Raw genomic sequence first — 15054 nt, 5'->3', positions numbered from 1 at the left:
TGAAGGCGCTACTCACCACCACCCCGCCGAACGCTCACGCCCTCGCTCGCGCCGCGCCATGGTCGTCCGCGAAGAGCACATCACCGTGTGAGGAAGCCGGTCCGAATGGCCGTGGCCGGGACAGCGGGTCGGAGGAGGGTGTTAATGACCCACGGTCCTTGCTCTTAACTGTGCCCGCAGTCCGAAGACGAACAGTGCGCCGCCTCTGTCTCTCTCGCACCCCTGCGGACCGCCCCATGGGTGCGAGAGAGACAGAGCGACGGAAGCGCGGCTCGGCATCCACCTGCCGGCCCTTACGGTGCACTCCCACGCGCACTGCGAGAGCACTGGAGCACTAGAGTAGTGATGGCGGCTCCGCCAAAGGCTCCGCCGGCCTGGCAGCAGCACGCCGCGCTGGCCGTGCTGGCCGTCCTCGGCGTGGCCAACCTGGGCGTCGTGGACGCGTCGGGCCGCCACGCCAGGAACCTCGTCTTCTACCCCGCAGGCAACAAAGTGCAGGTAGACGGTCTGAAGGAGGGCGCTGCACAGTGGGCCAGAAGACCGTTGGAGGCGGTCAAAATTCCGGACGCGTTTTAAGGCCCAGAGTCGCTGATAACTCAAATCGAACGTGTGACCCCACGGATTGCCCTTTGAATGAGGAATCCATTGGCAGGGTCACACGTTCGGGTCGATTCCTGTTTAGCGACTCTGGAGCTCAAAATGCGTCTAGAGTTTTGGCCACCTGCACCGGTCTTCTGGCCCACTGTGCTGTGCGTTGTTCGCCGTGCGTGCGGTCATCACCACGCCGCCGTCGCTCCCCGATGTTCCCCCAGATCCAGATGGGCGTGGGTATCCCGCTGCAGCTGCCACACCAGGCCGTCACCACGGGCTTCATCCTCAAGAGCAACTACCGGACGCCGTCCAACGCCACCATGTACACGCGGCCCCAGGAGTACTTCTCCAGCCGCAGCGCGCGGGCCGCCGCCAACGCCCCGGACGCCGGCGGCCTCACCGAGCACCTGGCCAGCCGCTGGGACCTGTACACCGCCCTGCAGGGCACGCTGGAGCAGTGAGTCTCGCGTCACGAAGTGACAAAGGCAACTCGCTGCACTGGGCCGGGCGCTCCTTGAGGTCGAACGCGTTTCCAGGCTGGGCGGCGGCGCGGGCAGCGGGCGGCAGTGCTTGCTGAGGGCGGTCTGCGAGGCGGCGGCCTTCACCGTCAGGCACGACGGGCTGCTGGGGGAGCTGCTGCACGTCCTGCTCACGTAAGCGGCGGCTGCAACGTGGGTCACTGTGAAACCAAACGTGGGCAAGTCCACACTTCCTGGCGTGGAGTAAGTCTCCACTTGGAGACTGAAAATTCCACACCTCCGCATTTCAAATGTAGAGTTGTCCACGTTTGGTTTTACAGTGGGAGGCGTTCAAAATCCAAGGCGGGTTTTGAGCTCCAGAGTCGCTAAATGGGACTCGAACCGCGAACGTGTGACCCCACCAATGGATTGCTGCACGAACAAGGAGTCCATTGGTGGGGTCATTCGAGGTTTGGCCGCCTCCACTGCGGTCTTCAACGCTACCACGACCCAGAAGAGCACCGTCTCTAACTGTTTCACTGTCCGCAGGCCGTCCACCACCAGCGACCCAATGCGGCAGCGCCAGGACGCCGAGTTCCACGCGGCGGAGGCGGTCGGCAGGCAGGCCAGGTCGGCCGAGGACCCCGTCGACGCGTGCGCCAGGACGTTCCGCGGCTGCGCCACCTCCGCCCTGGACTTGTTCACGCGCGTCATGTCGTACTACTGACAGCTCAATCCAGCTCAATTTCTACTTGCACGAGTTCGACTTTGGCGACAGTGTGACTGTCCCACTGCTCGGCTGGCTTGGAGGAGCAAGGGTGCAGCCGAAATGTGCCTCGCTCGGTGGAAAGCACGTACCGTGCAGCAGTCACAGCACCAACTTCTCGCTCTTGGTGGCGTCGGTGGAGGTTGCATAGCTGCTGTGTTCGCTTGATTTCATTTCCACTTGACGCGATGTATTTTTCGAAGTCTCTTTTTTGTTGTGATGTTTGATTGTTGTATCTTCTTAAGGATTTGTAAAATAAGCTAAATAAACATTTAAAACTGTAACTGGTCTGGTTATTTCATTGTTGTGGCAGTTGTGAGACACAAAATTCATTTTCATCATGTGAGGTTGCGAATAAAGGAGGTAAGCTGCCTACAGCCAACTCTCCGCCAAAAATACTTTCTGATTGGTTTGGATCCTAAGGTGTCAGGCTTGCAAACGTTTTACGACTTGATGCGAAGCGCAATCACGAAGTCTTCCCCACACGGTACAATTTTTTAAAATGGGGGAGGGAGGCTGCAATGATTATCTAATCTGCCAGTTTCACTGAAGTCCCTGGTTCGAGCCGAATTCGAATATCTTATTTTGCCGTCACTCGGTACTAACTGCTCGCAAGTGCATGCTTTCATACGGTAGTCCAGTGTACTGGAGGTGATATATTTTTAAAGGCGTTTTCCAAATTTTATTTTTTAAAGTTAATCACCTTCCTTTATCCTTTTGAACCATTTACGTAGACACTGCCAGTACAGCCGGGAGTCCACCCCACCCCGCCCCCGCGTTCCCCAATAACAGTACTCGGCGCTGGGTGCTAACCGCGCCGCTTAGCACGTCGCCGATCTGCCTTACGGTCTTCTAGGCTTTATACCAATGGCCGAAATTTGCCGCTGCTTTGCTGCTGCCAGCGCGACTTGCCGCCTGCCGCCGCGACGCAGCTGGCAGCGCACGAGGTCGATGATGAAGACGACGAGGACGATGACGACGAGGCCGTGTGCGGGACTCGGGTTCGCCGGCCGGCAACGCGGCAACCGGCCCGGGGAAGGGAACGCACAGTAGGCCAGAAGACCGGTGAAGGCGGCCAAAACTCTAGACGCGTTTTGAGCTCTAGAGTCACCAAACAGGCCTCGAACCAAACGTATGACCCCACCAATGGATTCCTCGTTCGGAGAGCAATCCATTGGTGGGGTCACACGTTCGGTTCGAGTCCCATTTGGCGACTCTGGAGCTCAAAACGCGTCTAGAGTTTTGTCCGCCTCCACCGGTCTTCTGGCCCACTGCGGAACGCTTTCCTCGTCGCCTAGCCTGCCTGCCTGGCCGAGTCCGGCCGCCGCTTCTAGCGGTGTAGTGCGGGAGGGGCCCGGAGGGGCGGAGCTAGGCGGGGGAGGCGGGGCGTCGTCGCGAGCACTGTCTGCCCACGGCCGGCGGTCCGTTCGAGTCGCGCGGCGTCCAGTCTAGGCTGCCCTCCTCCGTCGCGATGGTGAACCCCTCGCGGTCCATCGGCAACATGGCGACGCGCCGCCCGGCGCTGCTGCAGGCGCTCGTCGTAATGGTGACCGTGGCCGCCGTCAACCTCGGCACGGCGTCGGCCGGCGGACGCCATGCCAGGCACCTCATCTTCACGTCGAACAACATCATCCAGGTGAGCGCCCTGCTGCTCAGTGGATTTGTCAGGAGGCCGGAGGCGGTCAACACCCCGGACGCGTTTTGAGCTCCAGAGCCGCTAAATGGGACTCGAACGGAACGTGTGACCCCACCAATGGATTGCTTTCCGAACGAGGAATCCATTGGTGGGGGTGGGGTCACACGTTCGGTTCGAGTCCTGTTTAGCGACTCTGGAGCTAAAAACGCGTCTAGAGTTTTCACCCGCCACCGGTTTTCTTGGCCCACTGTGCGCTTCAGCTGCATAACAGACACCGACCAGCAAAGCGAAGTCACAACTCCAACCAGCCCTTGCTTCACCTTGCTTCCAGCTGATTGGAGGCTTCGGCATGCCCGTGGACCTGCCGCAGCAGGCCGTGACCATGGGCTACGTCATCAAGAGCCACTTCATGACCCCCAACAACGCGACCCAGTTCACGCGCCCGCTGGAGGCCTTCTCCTCGCGCCAGGCCCGCGCCATCGCCGGCACGGCCGACAACCAGGTCGCCGACAAGCTCGCCGCCGGCACCTCGCCGATCAAGTCGTCGCGCTGGCACATGTACAGCACCCTGCAGTCCGCGATAGAGGAGTGCGTAGTGTGCAGCGTGCAAAACACGCCCGTGACCACTACACAGATTTCGAGAGTCGTTTTCGTCGCCCCGTCTCCCTCGCACCTATACGGGACGCTCCATGCGTGCGAGAGAGACAGAGCGACGAAAACGACTCTCGCAACCGTAGTCTGCGGGCGTCGTCGTGAATGGTCTTGATGTTGCGCGCAGGCTGGGCGCCGGCACGGGCACCGGGCGGCAGTGCTTGCTGAGGGCGGTCTGCGAGGCGGCGGCCTTCACCGTCAGGCACGACGGGCTGCTGGGGGAGATGCTGCACGTCCTGCTCACGTAAGGGAAACGAAAATACGGGGCGTCCCTGTTCGTGGCCACAACTGTCTCCCCAATAACCGCGCTTAAGCTTAAGAAGAACGAGTTATGGGCACAGAAAATGGACGAAGGTTTCACTCAGAAATGAGTACCGTTTGGTGCTTGCCAACGTCAGCCCCTGCGAAGTGCGGGGTAGGCTATCCCGCTCCACGGGGGTGTCTTGCGGGCTGGCCTAACCGACGTTTCACAGGCTGCGGCTGCACAGCACAGTGGGCCAGAAGACCAGCGGTGGCGGCCAAAACTCTAGACGCGTTTTGTGCTCCAGAGTCGCTAGATGGGACTCGAACCGAGCTTGTGACCCTACCAATGGATTGCCGTCCGACGGAGGAATCTATTGGTCGGGTCACAAGCTCGGTTCGAGTCCCATCTAGCGACTCTGTCGCGCAAAACACGTCCAGAGTTTTGGCCGCCGGTCTTCTGGCCCACTGTGCCCAGGGTGGCTGCACGGTCTAGGCGGCCATCATTTTGACATTGGAGGCAACACATCTCTCCTTACGACGTTTGTTGGTCCAGGCCGTCCAGCACCGACGAGCCCGTGCTGCTGCACCAGGACAACGAGTTCCACGCGGCCGAGAAGCTCGGCAGGCAGGCCAGGTCCACGCGGGACCCCGTCGACACCTGCACCAGGATATTCAACGGGTGCCGGACCGCCACGCTCGATCTGTTCACGCGAATGCTGCCGTACTGACCCACACTCTCACATGATTCACTGCCGTGTAAAAAAAGGCCTCGACCAGTGGCAGGCGTCGTCCTGTCTTGACTTGAAACTCCTAGGACCGCAGATGATCCTCTGCATTTCGGATCCGGACTGTACATCACAACAACCATCCCTCGAACGTTGGTGTACGCGGCAGGGACCTGGTGACGATATGCTGATGATCACTGGTATCACTTGTGTCGATGCATTTTTTTAAATCTGAAAAAATTGCTCTGCAATAAAAATTTTACCATATCATTTTCTCCTGGTGTCTGAATTACCCACTCTTCGAAGCAGTTATAAACGTGTGTAAGACAATTTAACTTGATGTTAAGTCGATACTTCGCTGTGGTTCTTGGAAAACCACAGGCGATTTCGCACCGGATCTCGAGACTCCGCGTCCTGCACATAAAAATGGGCGTAAGCAAAACGTAGCTCGAAGCAGCCGAAGGCGTAAGCCCTCTTTCCCAGACGGGTCAATAGCCAGACTTACCAAATTTCTATTCTTGAGACCTGTGGCGTGGCGTCCCGGATTTAGGTTGACACGAATGCGACGCACTGTTTCAACCAGTGCGACACGATTCGCGTTCCAACGAATGACGTCACTGCTTCCCCTGAAGGCGCCGCGAGACTCAGAGAAGCCGCTTCCGACCGCTATCCGGGTATCCATCCGGGTACCCGTCCGGGTACAGCCCGGCGAGGTGTTAATGGCAAGCCGGGTCTTTGGCCGCCCCTCCACGCTGCGACGAGAACCGGCTGACGCATATCTCGAGTCGGTTTCCGACGCCGCGGTCCGCCGCGCCGGGTATCTGCTGCTCGCCCTCGGGACGTCGGGGGAGGGAAAACGGCGGGGCGGACACATGGGCGTGAGTGAGTGCGTGCGTGCCTGCGAGGGAGGGTGGGCGTGGAGGGGGCATTTTTCGCACATGACAGGGGAAGGCAGTACTGCGTCCAGCGCCGCCACTTCCATTGCCCCTCCGCCGCGGCGCCGAGGATGAGGTCCAGGAGGTCGCGACCCGGGACGGCCGACGCGCTGCTGCTGGCGGTGGTGGCGGTCGGCGTGCTGGTCGTGGCCAAGCTGGTCGCCGTCGCGGACGCCGCGGAGCGCCACAGCAGGAGCCTCGTCTTCCGGCCCGGCAGGGTGCAGGTAAGCATCACACCGCCATCATACAGTTCTTTAAAACGCGTGCGCAAAAAAAATAACACCTGGTTTAATTATTTTTAATTTATATCATTGTTTTTTTACTCCAGGTGATTATTGGTTTCGGAATCCCACTAAGCTTGCCGCACCAGTCAGTGACGACGGGCATGCTCCTCAAGAGCAACTACCTGACGCCGTCCAACGTCAGCATGTACACGCGGCCCCAGGAGTACTTCTCCAGCCGCAGCGCGCGGGCCGCCGCCAACACCCCGGACGCCGGCGGCCTCACCGAGCACCTGGCCAGCCGCTGGGACCTGTACACCGCCCTGCAGGGCACGCTGGAGCAGTGAGTCTCGCGTCACGAAGTGACAAAGGCAACTCGCTGCACTGGGCCGGGCGCTCCTTGAGGTCGAACGCGTTTCCAGGCTGGGCGGCGGCGCGGGCAGCGGGCGGCAGTGCTTGCTGAGGGCGGTCTGCGAGGCGGCGGCCTTCACCGTCAGGCACGACGGGCTGCTGGGGGAGCTGCTGCACGTCCTGCTCACGTAAGCGGCGGTAGTCTCCGGGCAGGCCCGTCCCGCCCAACGCACAGTGGATTTGCCAGAAGGCCGGTGGAGGCGGCCCAAAGTCTACACGCGTTTTCAGCTCCGGAGTCGTTAAACAGGACTTGAACCGAACGTGTGACCCCACCAATGGATTGCTCTCCCAACGAGGAATCCATTGGTGGAGTCATACGTTCGGTTCGAGGCCTGTTTGGTGACTCTGGAGCTCATAACGCGTCTAGAGTTTTGGCCGCCTTCACCGGTCTTCTGGCAAATCCACTGTGCGACGTCCGCAGCTGCAAGGCACGCTACGCTACGCTCTTCTCTCCCGCAGGCCGTCCACCACTCGGGAGCGCGTGCTGCTGCACCAGGACCACGAGTTCCACGCGGCGGAGGCGGCCGGCAGGCGGGCCAGGGCCGCCCAGGACCCCGTCGACACGTGCGCCAGGACGTTCCGCGGCTGCGCCACCTCCACGCTCGACATGTTCTCGCGCATCCACGACTTCCGTTCTTGGCCAATAAATTGAATTGATGACCATCGGTGTGTAGGTGCGTTCATTTTCACGACATTTTCAAGATCGCCCCTTGGAGTGGGTGCTGCTTGCTTAGGAGTTCAGCCACATTAAACGAACTTCACAATTGGAGGCACTTTTATTACAGTGAAATGGTCCCAAGTACTTAAAAGATAGTTAATATAATACTCAAAATAACAAATAAATTACATTTTTATAATCTTAACTCTCACATTTGTACTAAATTGAATGTAAAACACCTTAAGAGGGTCAAAAATTGCTTGTACCTATCAGTAGAGCACATTTGATTCATTGTGCTAGTAATTAAGTTAGATAAAAATTTTAAAAAAAATTAGAGCCCTACATGAATGGCTCTACGAAGAAATAGATCAGAGTAGTCAGAATTAATAAAGTATTACTACAAAACATCACACATGTTATCACATTCAGAATGTCATGACAAAATTCATTAACAAACACTTCTACAAAGAAGAAACACGAGGCGTTGATAAAAAAGAACGTCCTTTTGGAACAGGCATTTTCATAATTCCTGGACCAGAACTGGCAGGTGCCTTCTTTGCTCCACCTCTGCTGGAACCACGACTGCTGGAACTTGAACCACGACTACTAGACGATCCTTTCCCACGAGAAGCGCCTCCTTTGCTGAAATAGCAAGTAAAGAATAAACACATGTCGTTGAAGGACACTTCAAACAACAATACATATTTAACCATTCACTTTACTTACCTTGACTTTTTCCACACTTTTCTCCCTTTACGGAAAGTCCCTCGCTTTTTGTATCCTGTGCCACGGGAACTTCCTCTAGGTGATGTGGATGTGAAATAAGGTGATTCATTGTTGGCACTATCTTCATCATCATCATCATCACCCAGATTCCAATCCTCTTGTACTGCACCATTGGCAAAGAATTCTTGTACTTTTTCCTCCTCACGGGCTGCTTGCAATGCTGAAAAATTAAATATTAATTAAGAAAAGATGTCTCTATCTCAGCATACAAGAAATAATACGTATTTATATTATTTTAAAATTTTACCATTTCTTCTTGCAGCAAACTCTTGAGTAACTTCCAACAAGGGAGGGCCATACCTCTTAAAGTTGGCCTTTGTCACATGTGGTATTTTTAACATTTCTTCCTCACTTTCAGGCAAGACTTGTGCCATGGTATGAACAGCCTGAAAAGATACAAAATCAGCAGTATTGGAAAGGCACTTGAAATTAAGACATAAATACTTAACTAATCCTATGACATTATTTTCACCTCAACATTCATTATTGATGAGGAGTTGACACCCATTGATAGGGCCATTGCTTGAACCTTATCCGACAGTTCTGAAAGACATTCGCTGTGAATGGTTTCCATTTCTTGATCAATCTGATCAGAAGAACTTTCATCTTCCACGGTGACTGATTTGCTTCCAGGACCATTCATGGGGAACATCATCTTAAAAGAGAAGGCAACAGTGTAAACATCAAAAGTCGTAATAGTAGCAGCCCATATTCAATCATTAAACCCAAAGTGAATACCTTGAAACTTGGGTCTTGTAATAATGAAGCTTTGGGACCCAATTTTATATAAGCATTTGTCATATCCAGGTAGTTAGTTTGCAAAGTTTCTTTCAAGAAGCCTTCAATAACCAGTTTATGGAACATTCTCTCTATATCTGTTTTCATCCATTTGTTTCCCATACCATGTATTTTATGATCAACATGTCCTGCAAATGTATGATGCAAAAATTTGTTAAAAATGTAATGTCCGTGCAGGGCTTGCCCTCGGCCCCGTTTATTGATTGATAAATAATAATGATATACAATAAAGCTTAAAGAAATACTGTCTGCCATTGAGTGAAGATAAATGCCATAGTTTACCTGCATCGACAATTTTTTTTATTTTGCTTCCTTTGAACACATCAACCAAATGAAGCAAAGAAAAGTTTTTTCTGGTATCATTGCACATATCTTTCACAAACTTAACTATTTCTCTGGCGTCAGGTGCAATGTCTATTTCTGTATACTGACCCTGAAACATAAGAAGACACACCTGTTAGACTCCAACTTTCACTGATACACATATCGCAACCTTATCTTACTGTCTCCAGGATAAAGATCGTATCTGACCCTTTCCAGAAGAAGACACGCTAGATCAAATGCAGGCAAATTATTCAAAGTTTTATTATTAGGCATAGATTGGAGAGAAAACTGATGTAAATTCTAGCACCACTGGTTTTTTTTAATCTTTACTTTGAGTCTTTTTTCTCCAAGCTGTCCAAAATGATCAAACTCTTAAAAATTTGCTTCCATTTAAGACAGGGTGTCTTAATAAGATCTTTCTCCAAGAAATTTTTAGAACAGGGAACCAACTAGATAATTCAGTGAAAAATTATTATTATTACAGAGGAACACAGCATTGTTTAATTTTACCTTTGATTCACAGTTATCACAGGCAGAAGTTCTGTTTTTCAAGCACAATTCAGATGAATAGAATTCACCAAAGTGATTCAACTGGAGGCCTCTGCGACAGTCTGTCTTGTTTTCCAGGAAAGAAATCATGAATCTAAGATTTTCCATGTGTCTATCAAGAACTGCTTTTTTTGCATTCCAATCTGGGTAAGACGTCTGATCACCTATAACAATAAAAATTCAATCCAATTGATGAAATGAATTTAGAAGAAAAAACACATTATTGATAAGTTTTAAGACTAAAGGAACTTACTTTCTATCATTGACCGAAGCCGAATGGAATCCTCATACTTATAGAAAGTAATACAATGTGACAACCTGCCATCCCTACCAGCCCTTCCTGTTTCTTGGTAGTATCCCTCAACTGATTTGGGCATGGTCTGGTGAATAACATAGCGGACATCGGGTTTGTCTATACCCATGCCAAAGGCTATGGTAGCAGCAACAACCTGTTACAAAATACAATCATAAATATAGAGTAACAAAAAAATATTCAGCCAGAAATTGGTTATTCTAAATGAAAGTACCTTCACTTTGTCAGAAATCCACTGAGATTGTGCTGTAGCTCTGGCTTTGTCAGAAAGACCGGCATGATATGCAAGGGTTTTAATGCCTGCTTGTGTTAATTCATGAGCAGTGTTTTCACAATCTTTTCTTGAGAAACAGTAGATTATGCCTGAACTTCTTGGAAACTTGTCTTTGATAAGATCAACAATGTCTTTAGTGGAGTTTTTACCTTTCTTCTGCACCACAGAATACTTCAAATTCGACCGGTTAAAACTGGACATGAACCTGGAAACAATCAATAGAGCAAACTTATAACTCCTTACATAAACATGTACACATGCAGCCATAAATTATGCAGACATATCACTTACAGTTTTGGATCAACAAGGCTCAGCTGGTGTTTGATATCAATCCGAACACGGGGGGTAGCTGTGGCTGTGAGTGCCATGAATGGAACATTAGGGTACCTGGTTCTAAGTTCATTTAGCTTACGATAATCTGGGCTGCATGAGAGGAAACAAGGCAATGGTCATCAAATAGAAAATAACAATTTTTTATTAAAAAAAATGCAAGCTCTATCCTCACAAATACTTACCGAAAATCATGGCCCCACTGAGAAACACAATGTGCCTCATCAATCACAAACCGCGCCAATCTACTACGGGAGTGTAATGATGAGAGACAATTACGGAGTTTTTCACTGGCACTCAACATTTCAGGAGTCACATACAACAATTTTATCCCTTAAAACAGGAAAAGAAAAAGGGAAAAAAATTATTATTAAAATTTATATTAAAACAGAGAACATGTGTCTCATATGTACCTACTTGGTTCCTTTGTATTCAAATCTGTGTAGACTTGCTCAATCTCCGTTTTTGAAAGGTCCCCTGATAAGCAAGAGGAAGGTATCTACAAAATTAAAATTAAAACATAAAAGTTTCTGTTTATCCTTTAAACCACTTCTGTACAAATAAATGTGCTACTTACATCAAGCGAGTTGAGCTTCTGCACTTGATCGAAAATCAATGACTTGAGTGGTGATATGACAATTGTGACTCCAGGATTTAATAATGCTGGAAGTTGATAACAGAGAGATTTACCTCCCCCAGTAGGCATGAGAACAAAGCAATCATGCCCTAGTAGCGCTGCATTAACAACTTGCAGCTGATTAGGTCTGAATTCGTGAAGACCAAACCTCTGCCTAAACACCTCCATCATTGCCCTGGAGTGAGGAAAGTTCTTCCCATCAAACTCTCCTGTTCTACCGTCATTGTGAATTCCTTGATGGAAACGCCCTAACTCAGCATCACCACTTGTAACTTGAGACACAGGTTTGGTGATGGCCATTGAGGAGGAAGAAGGAGCAGTTGATTTGGCACTCATTTTGGCTCCCAAAGTTTGAGGCGTTGGAGCTTTCCTTCCATACTGGGCACTTTCATGACGGCTGCTCGACCTGTAGTCGTCCTCATCCTCATCAATGAAGGAATCTTTCCAGTCTGATTCAATATTCTCATCCACTGCTCTGCTTGTGCTGGACCCGGCTGAACATGAAGCGAAAGATTTGCTAACACTCTCATTTCTCCTGAAGTTTGATGAAATGGGGGAATTGAATGATGTGCTTGTGACATCACTTCTATTCCTTGGTGAATTACTTGGCGTTGGTTCTTTATAAGAAACTGTATTATTACTGTTATAACTTGAACAAGAGGCAGAGGCAGGCGAAGATTGGTCTCCTTTGGAAAGCCAGTTGTTAGTTGATACAGAAGATGTTTGAGGAAATTCACACGCTGATGAGCCTGGACTTGAAGAGTGACTGGAACCTGATGTAGAGGGTAAACTATTGGCAACCCTTCCAGTAGCCATGAAAGGTTTCTTGAAAGTAAACTTTCCAGTTGTTTTCACTGAATCTGATGAGTTGAATGACTGATCTGTAGAGTTCAACTGAGAACTATACCCAGAGTCAGAATAACTGCATGTAGCAGAATGGTGTTTGGGAGATCCATGGGATCCATGGGAGCTATTTGATAATGTTCTTTTTGCTGGAGAAGCTATGGGTGATGCAACACCAAGACTGCTTGAGGATAAAGCAAATGAACATTGATTTTGTAAACCATCACTTGCAACATCTTTGTTAAATGATGTCCTTTCATATTGACTTTTTGACTCAGACTTTTCTCTAACATATGATTGATTCTTATAAATCTTTTCATTGTCAGCTTCAAAAGACCGTTTCTCACCAAGACTACTTTTGGTACATTTAGATGGTGATGAGGAGGCTTTGTCAGATTTTGTGAGTTTTGATGATGGACTCCTTGAGCTTGATTGACTTGTAGAAATTTTTCTTGCCGCTAAGTACACTGAGGTACTTGATTTAAGTTTACCTTGCAGCCAAACCTTCATTACTCGAAGTCTGAACACACTTGAATCAAAATCAGGTATAACATCAAACACATCTTTGGGGATAGAGAAAAAGATATCAAGCATTTTTTCCATTAATTCTATGTAAGAAGTCTTCAATGAATCAAGTTCTGATCTTATAGAGGTGAGTGGCATCTGTTAAGATAGAGAGAAAATAATGCATTATACATGCTGCATGCCTCAGGCAAGCTGCGGATTTTATGAACTCAGTAAAAGACTTACATCTGTTGAGACATTGCCTTTTGAGATTCCCCTTTTGAAATCTTTGATCCAATCGTCCACATCAGATGTGCTCTCTGATGAAGTCTGTTTTAGAGGCCTCTTACCTAGAGAGAGGCAGAGAAATTAATAATACTTTGGATCCTGAGCCAGATAATTATAACAAAAATAGCTACGTTAAGACAAAGGTACTACAAAATATATTTCTTACTAGGTGATGAAGCACTCTTAATGGATTTTGAAAAAGATGCCTTTTTCGGGCTTTCCTTTGAATGATCAACTTCTCTTTTTATCTTTAAATCAACTTGGTCTTCTATTTTAAATTTCTTGCTAGAGAGATCTTTATGATACGTTTTAGAAACACTTTTTTCTTCTTTCCTAGGTTTGAGGTCCTCTCTATTTCTGTCTCCCATATGCTTTAACTTTGATCGTGATTGCTCTAAACAAAAAAACAACAACAAAAAAAACCAAACAAAGGAATTATTTGATAAGGTAAGATCTAAGAATTTACCATTATTAACAACACCTGATTCAAAATTTAATAACCAGGGACAAAGCTAACCTGTAGTTCCTTCCTTAAAATCTCGTTCTTTAGAAGGTTTAACATATGCTGGATTGGGAGAACCAGGTGGAGAGATAGTACTTTCTCTTGAAAATGACCTTTCTTCATTGTCATAAGTTTTAGGGTCATTCTCTTCCTCTATACTATTGACAGTTTCTGAAAAATGTCTCTTGGCTTTTGACAAAGTCAATGATTTCTTGTTATCTGTTGCAGATGCAATCTTAGCACCAACTCTTTCATCAGATGTAGACGTCACTTCAGTTTTTGATTCTGATTTTATATTAGAAATACAGAAAGCATTCTGGCCATCCATGCAAAGCTTTTTGGAAGGTGGTGAAGAGGGATGTGACTCAATCATTGAAGGTTTCTGTTCCAAAGATTCATCCGTCGCAACAGCAGCTTCTACAAAAGCATCTACCACACCAGTCAGAGAGAAGCCCGAGCAAGGTAAATCTTCATCTTTGAACATGTCATCACTCTTTGGGCTACAAGGTCTACTGTTTGACAAGACATTTCCTGAATGAAACAGAAGGTTGGTAAAAGAATGTACCCACAAAAACCACTGTGCTTCGATAAAACACTTGTGGAAATAAAAAATAAAAAAAAATAAAAAATGCATGAAAAACGCACCAATTTCGTCATCGCTACTTATTGAAATACAATCCATTTGAATGGGTGGTGGGCTTGGCGGTGGCTCTATAAAAGAAACATCATTTTGTGAGCAGTCCACATCTGCCGAAGGACTGCCAGGTTTTACTGAGTTCCATCCTCGGGTGATTTGTGCATCCAGAGCGTCATCGTCCATTTTGAACTTAGCTGGACCAGTTGAACAAAAGATGTTAGATTAAAATAATGACATGGGGAAACTGCATAGGAGCACTGAAAGATTCTCTCGAGATAAAGTTAACTTACTACTCTCTTGAGAGGCATGCGTGTTGCTCTTTGAGGCTGCGCTTTGGCAGTAATTCTCAGGCCTTTGAAAATAAGAGTTTTTCACTGACAACAACAATTTAACACAAGCTTCCATATTAAAAAGACATTTAAATTTTACTGAACTCACAAGTTGACTTTTTCACCAATAGCAAGTCTCTGAGAAAATGAGTCTTGAGAATTACTGTCATTATTGGGTTCTGGTTTGATAAAACTAGTTATCCGGGACTGTGTCTTCCCAAGGCTCAGTTTCTTGGTTGAACTCGAGGACTTGTATGACCGTGGTAAATCCATGAGCCATCACGTTGAAATTACCTCTGAAAGAGAAAATGGTCAGCAGTGATTGTGTTTGAAAATGTTTGTTGAGACATTAACTAACAATTTGTACTGGCCACCAAAGATACAATGAAGATGTATGATTTTAAAAAATAGTTTTCTATGACTAGAAGGTTTTTCTTTTCAACACAGAGCAGTTTTCTTTTTACCAGATAATATCTAGAATTTCCATCAGGCGGAGTTTCGACGTTACCATTGGATGTTCATTTAAAACTTACCCAATTGGGTAAGTTAACCTACCTAATTAGTCAGGTTAGATTCGCGCCAGCAGCGGTAAATCACTAGTCCACCGGTAGAGGCGCTGCGGTCGCGATGAGAGGTCGTTTTGGC

General features: G+C 48.6%; 4 protein-coding genes across 6 annotated transcripts; 3 read left to right on the top strand and 1 right to left on the bottom strand.

The window, feature by feature from the left end:
* Positions 1 to 105: 105 nt before the first annotated feature.
* On the top strand, positions 106 to 1776 carry LOC117644694. The gene is made up of 5 exons (XM_034384308.1): positions 106 to 127; positions 413 to 498; positions 813 to 1048; positions 1128 to 1244; positions 1599 to 1776. Exons 1-5 carry the CDS (start codon positions 106 to 108, stop codon positions 1774 to 1776), a joined length of 639 nt encoding a protein of 212 aa, XP_034240199.1.
* Positions 1777 to 3286: 1510 nt separating this feature from the next.
* LOC117644693 lies at positions 3287 to 5260 on the top strand. The gene is made up of 4 exons (XM_034384307.1): positions 3287 to 3451; positions 3783 to 4039; positions 4230 to 4346; positions 4899 to 5260. Exons 1-4 carry the CDS (start codon positions 3287 to 3289, stop codon positions 5071 to 5073), a joined length of 714 nt encoding a protein of 237 aa, XP_034240198.1. The 3' UTR covers positions 5074 to 5260.
* Positions 5261 to 6076: 816 nt separating this feature from the next.
* LOC117644692 lies at positions 6077 to 7289 on the top strand. Its single transcript, XM_034384305.1, has 4 exons — positions 6077 to 6229; positions 6334 to 6569; positions 6649 to 6765; positions 7097 to 7289. Exons 1-4 carry the CDS (start codon positions 6077 to 6079, stop codon positions 7287 to 7289), a joined length of 699 nt encoding a protein of 232 aa, XP_034240196.1.
* A 105-nt stretch (positions 7290 to 7394) lies between these two features.
* LOC117644429 (Bloom syndrome protein homolog) lies at positions 7395 to 15028 on the bottom strand. 3 transcript variants are annotated; one of them, XM_034383916.1, is made up of 20 exons: positions 14965 to 15028; positions 14519 to 14705; positions 14371 to 14432; positions 14089 to 14280; positions 13459 to 13974; positions 13108 to 13335; positions 12900 to 13003; positions 11247 to 12812; positions 11087 to 11168; positions 10855 to 11002; positions 10631 to 10762; positions 10280 to 10544; positions 10006 to 10201; positions 9714 to 9916; positions 9162 to 9312; positions 8820 to 9007; positions 8554 to 8736; positions 8329 to 8467; positions 8022 to 8241; positions 7395 to 7937 (listed from the first exon to the last, which is right to left on the bottom strand). In XM_034383916.1, exons 2-20 carry the CDS (start codon positions 14680 to 14682, stop codon positions 7757 to 7759), a joined length of 4920 nt encoding a protein of 1639 aa, XP_034239807.1. In that variant the 5' UTR covers positions 14683 to 14705; positions 14965 to 15028; the 3' UTR covers positions 7395 to 7756. The 3 variants fall into 3 exon arrangements, with proteins under 3 accessions (XP_034239807.1, XP_034239806.1, XP_034239808.1); XM_034383915.1 differs by having other exon boundaries at positions 14874 to 14977; XM_034383917.1 differs by having other exon boundaries at positions 14089 to 14274; positions 14874 to 14977.
* Positions 15029 to 15054: the final 26 nt, after the last annotated feature.

Source organism: Thrips palmi, unplaced genomic scaffold (genome assembly GCF_012932325.1).
Source record: "Thrips palmi isolate BJ-2018 unplaced genomic scaffold, TpBJ-2018v1 HiC_scaffold_18, whole genome shotgun sequence".
Lineage (NCBI taxonomy): Eukaryota > Metazoa > Arthropoda > Insecta > Thysanoptera > Thripidae > Thrips > Thrips palmi.
Note: the sequence above shows the minus strand (reverse complement) of the source record. Positions and strands in the feature narration are given on the sequence as shown.

Bases quoted from the DNA above. Each gene is read 5' to 3' on its own strand.
- LOC117644694 (XM_034384308.1), top strand. From the start codon at position 106: ATGGCCGTGGCCGGGACAGCGG. The intron at 128-412 runs GTCGGAGGAGGG...TGCTGGCCGTCC, and splicing joins GGCCGTGGCCGGGACAGCGG to TCGGCGTGGCCAACCTGGGC. The intron at 499-812 runs GTAGACGGTCTG...ATGTTCCCCCAG, and splicing joins CCGCAGGCAACAAAGTGCAG to ATCCAGATGGGCGTGGGTAT.
- LOC117644693 (XM_034384307.1), top strand. From the start codon at position 3,287: ATGGTGAACCCCTCGCGGTCCATCGGCAACATGGCGACGCGCCGCCCG. The intron at 3,452-3,782 runs GTGAGCGCCCTG...CCTTGCTTCCAG, and splicing joins CGTCGAACAACATCATCCAG to CTGATTGGAGGCTTCGGCAT. The intron at 4,040-4,229 runs GTGCGTAGTGTG...TGTTGCGCGCAG, and splicing joins CTGCAGTCCGCGATAGAGGA to GCTGGGCGCCGGCACGGGCA.
- LOC117644692 (XM_034384305.1), top strand. From the start codon at position 6,077: ATGAGGTCCAGGAGGTCGCGACCCGGGACGGCCGACGCGCTGCTGCTG. The intron at 6,570-6,648 runs GTGAGTCTCGCG...ACGCGTTTCCAG, and splicing joins CTGCAGGGCACGCTGGAGCA to GCTGGGCGGCGGCGCGGGCA. The intron at 6,766-7,096 runs GTAAGCGGCGGT...TCTCTCCCGCAG, and splicing joins CTGCTGCACGTCCTGCTCAC to GCCGTCCACCACTCGGGAGC.
- LOC117644429 (XM_034383916.1), bottom strand. From the start codon at position 14,682: ATGGATTTACCACGGTCATACAAGTCCTCGAGTTCAACCAAGAAACTG. The intron at 14,281-14,370 runs GTAAGTTAACTT...TTTGTTCAACTG, and splicing joins GCATGCCTCTCAAGAGAGTA to GTCCAGCTAAGTTCAAAATG. The intron at 7,938-8,021 runs GTAAGTAAAGTG...TTGCTATTTCAG, and splicing joins AAAGTGTGGAAAAAGTCAAG to CAAAGGAGGCGCTTCTCGTG.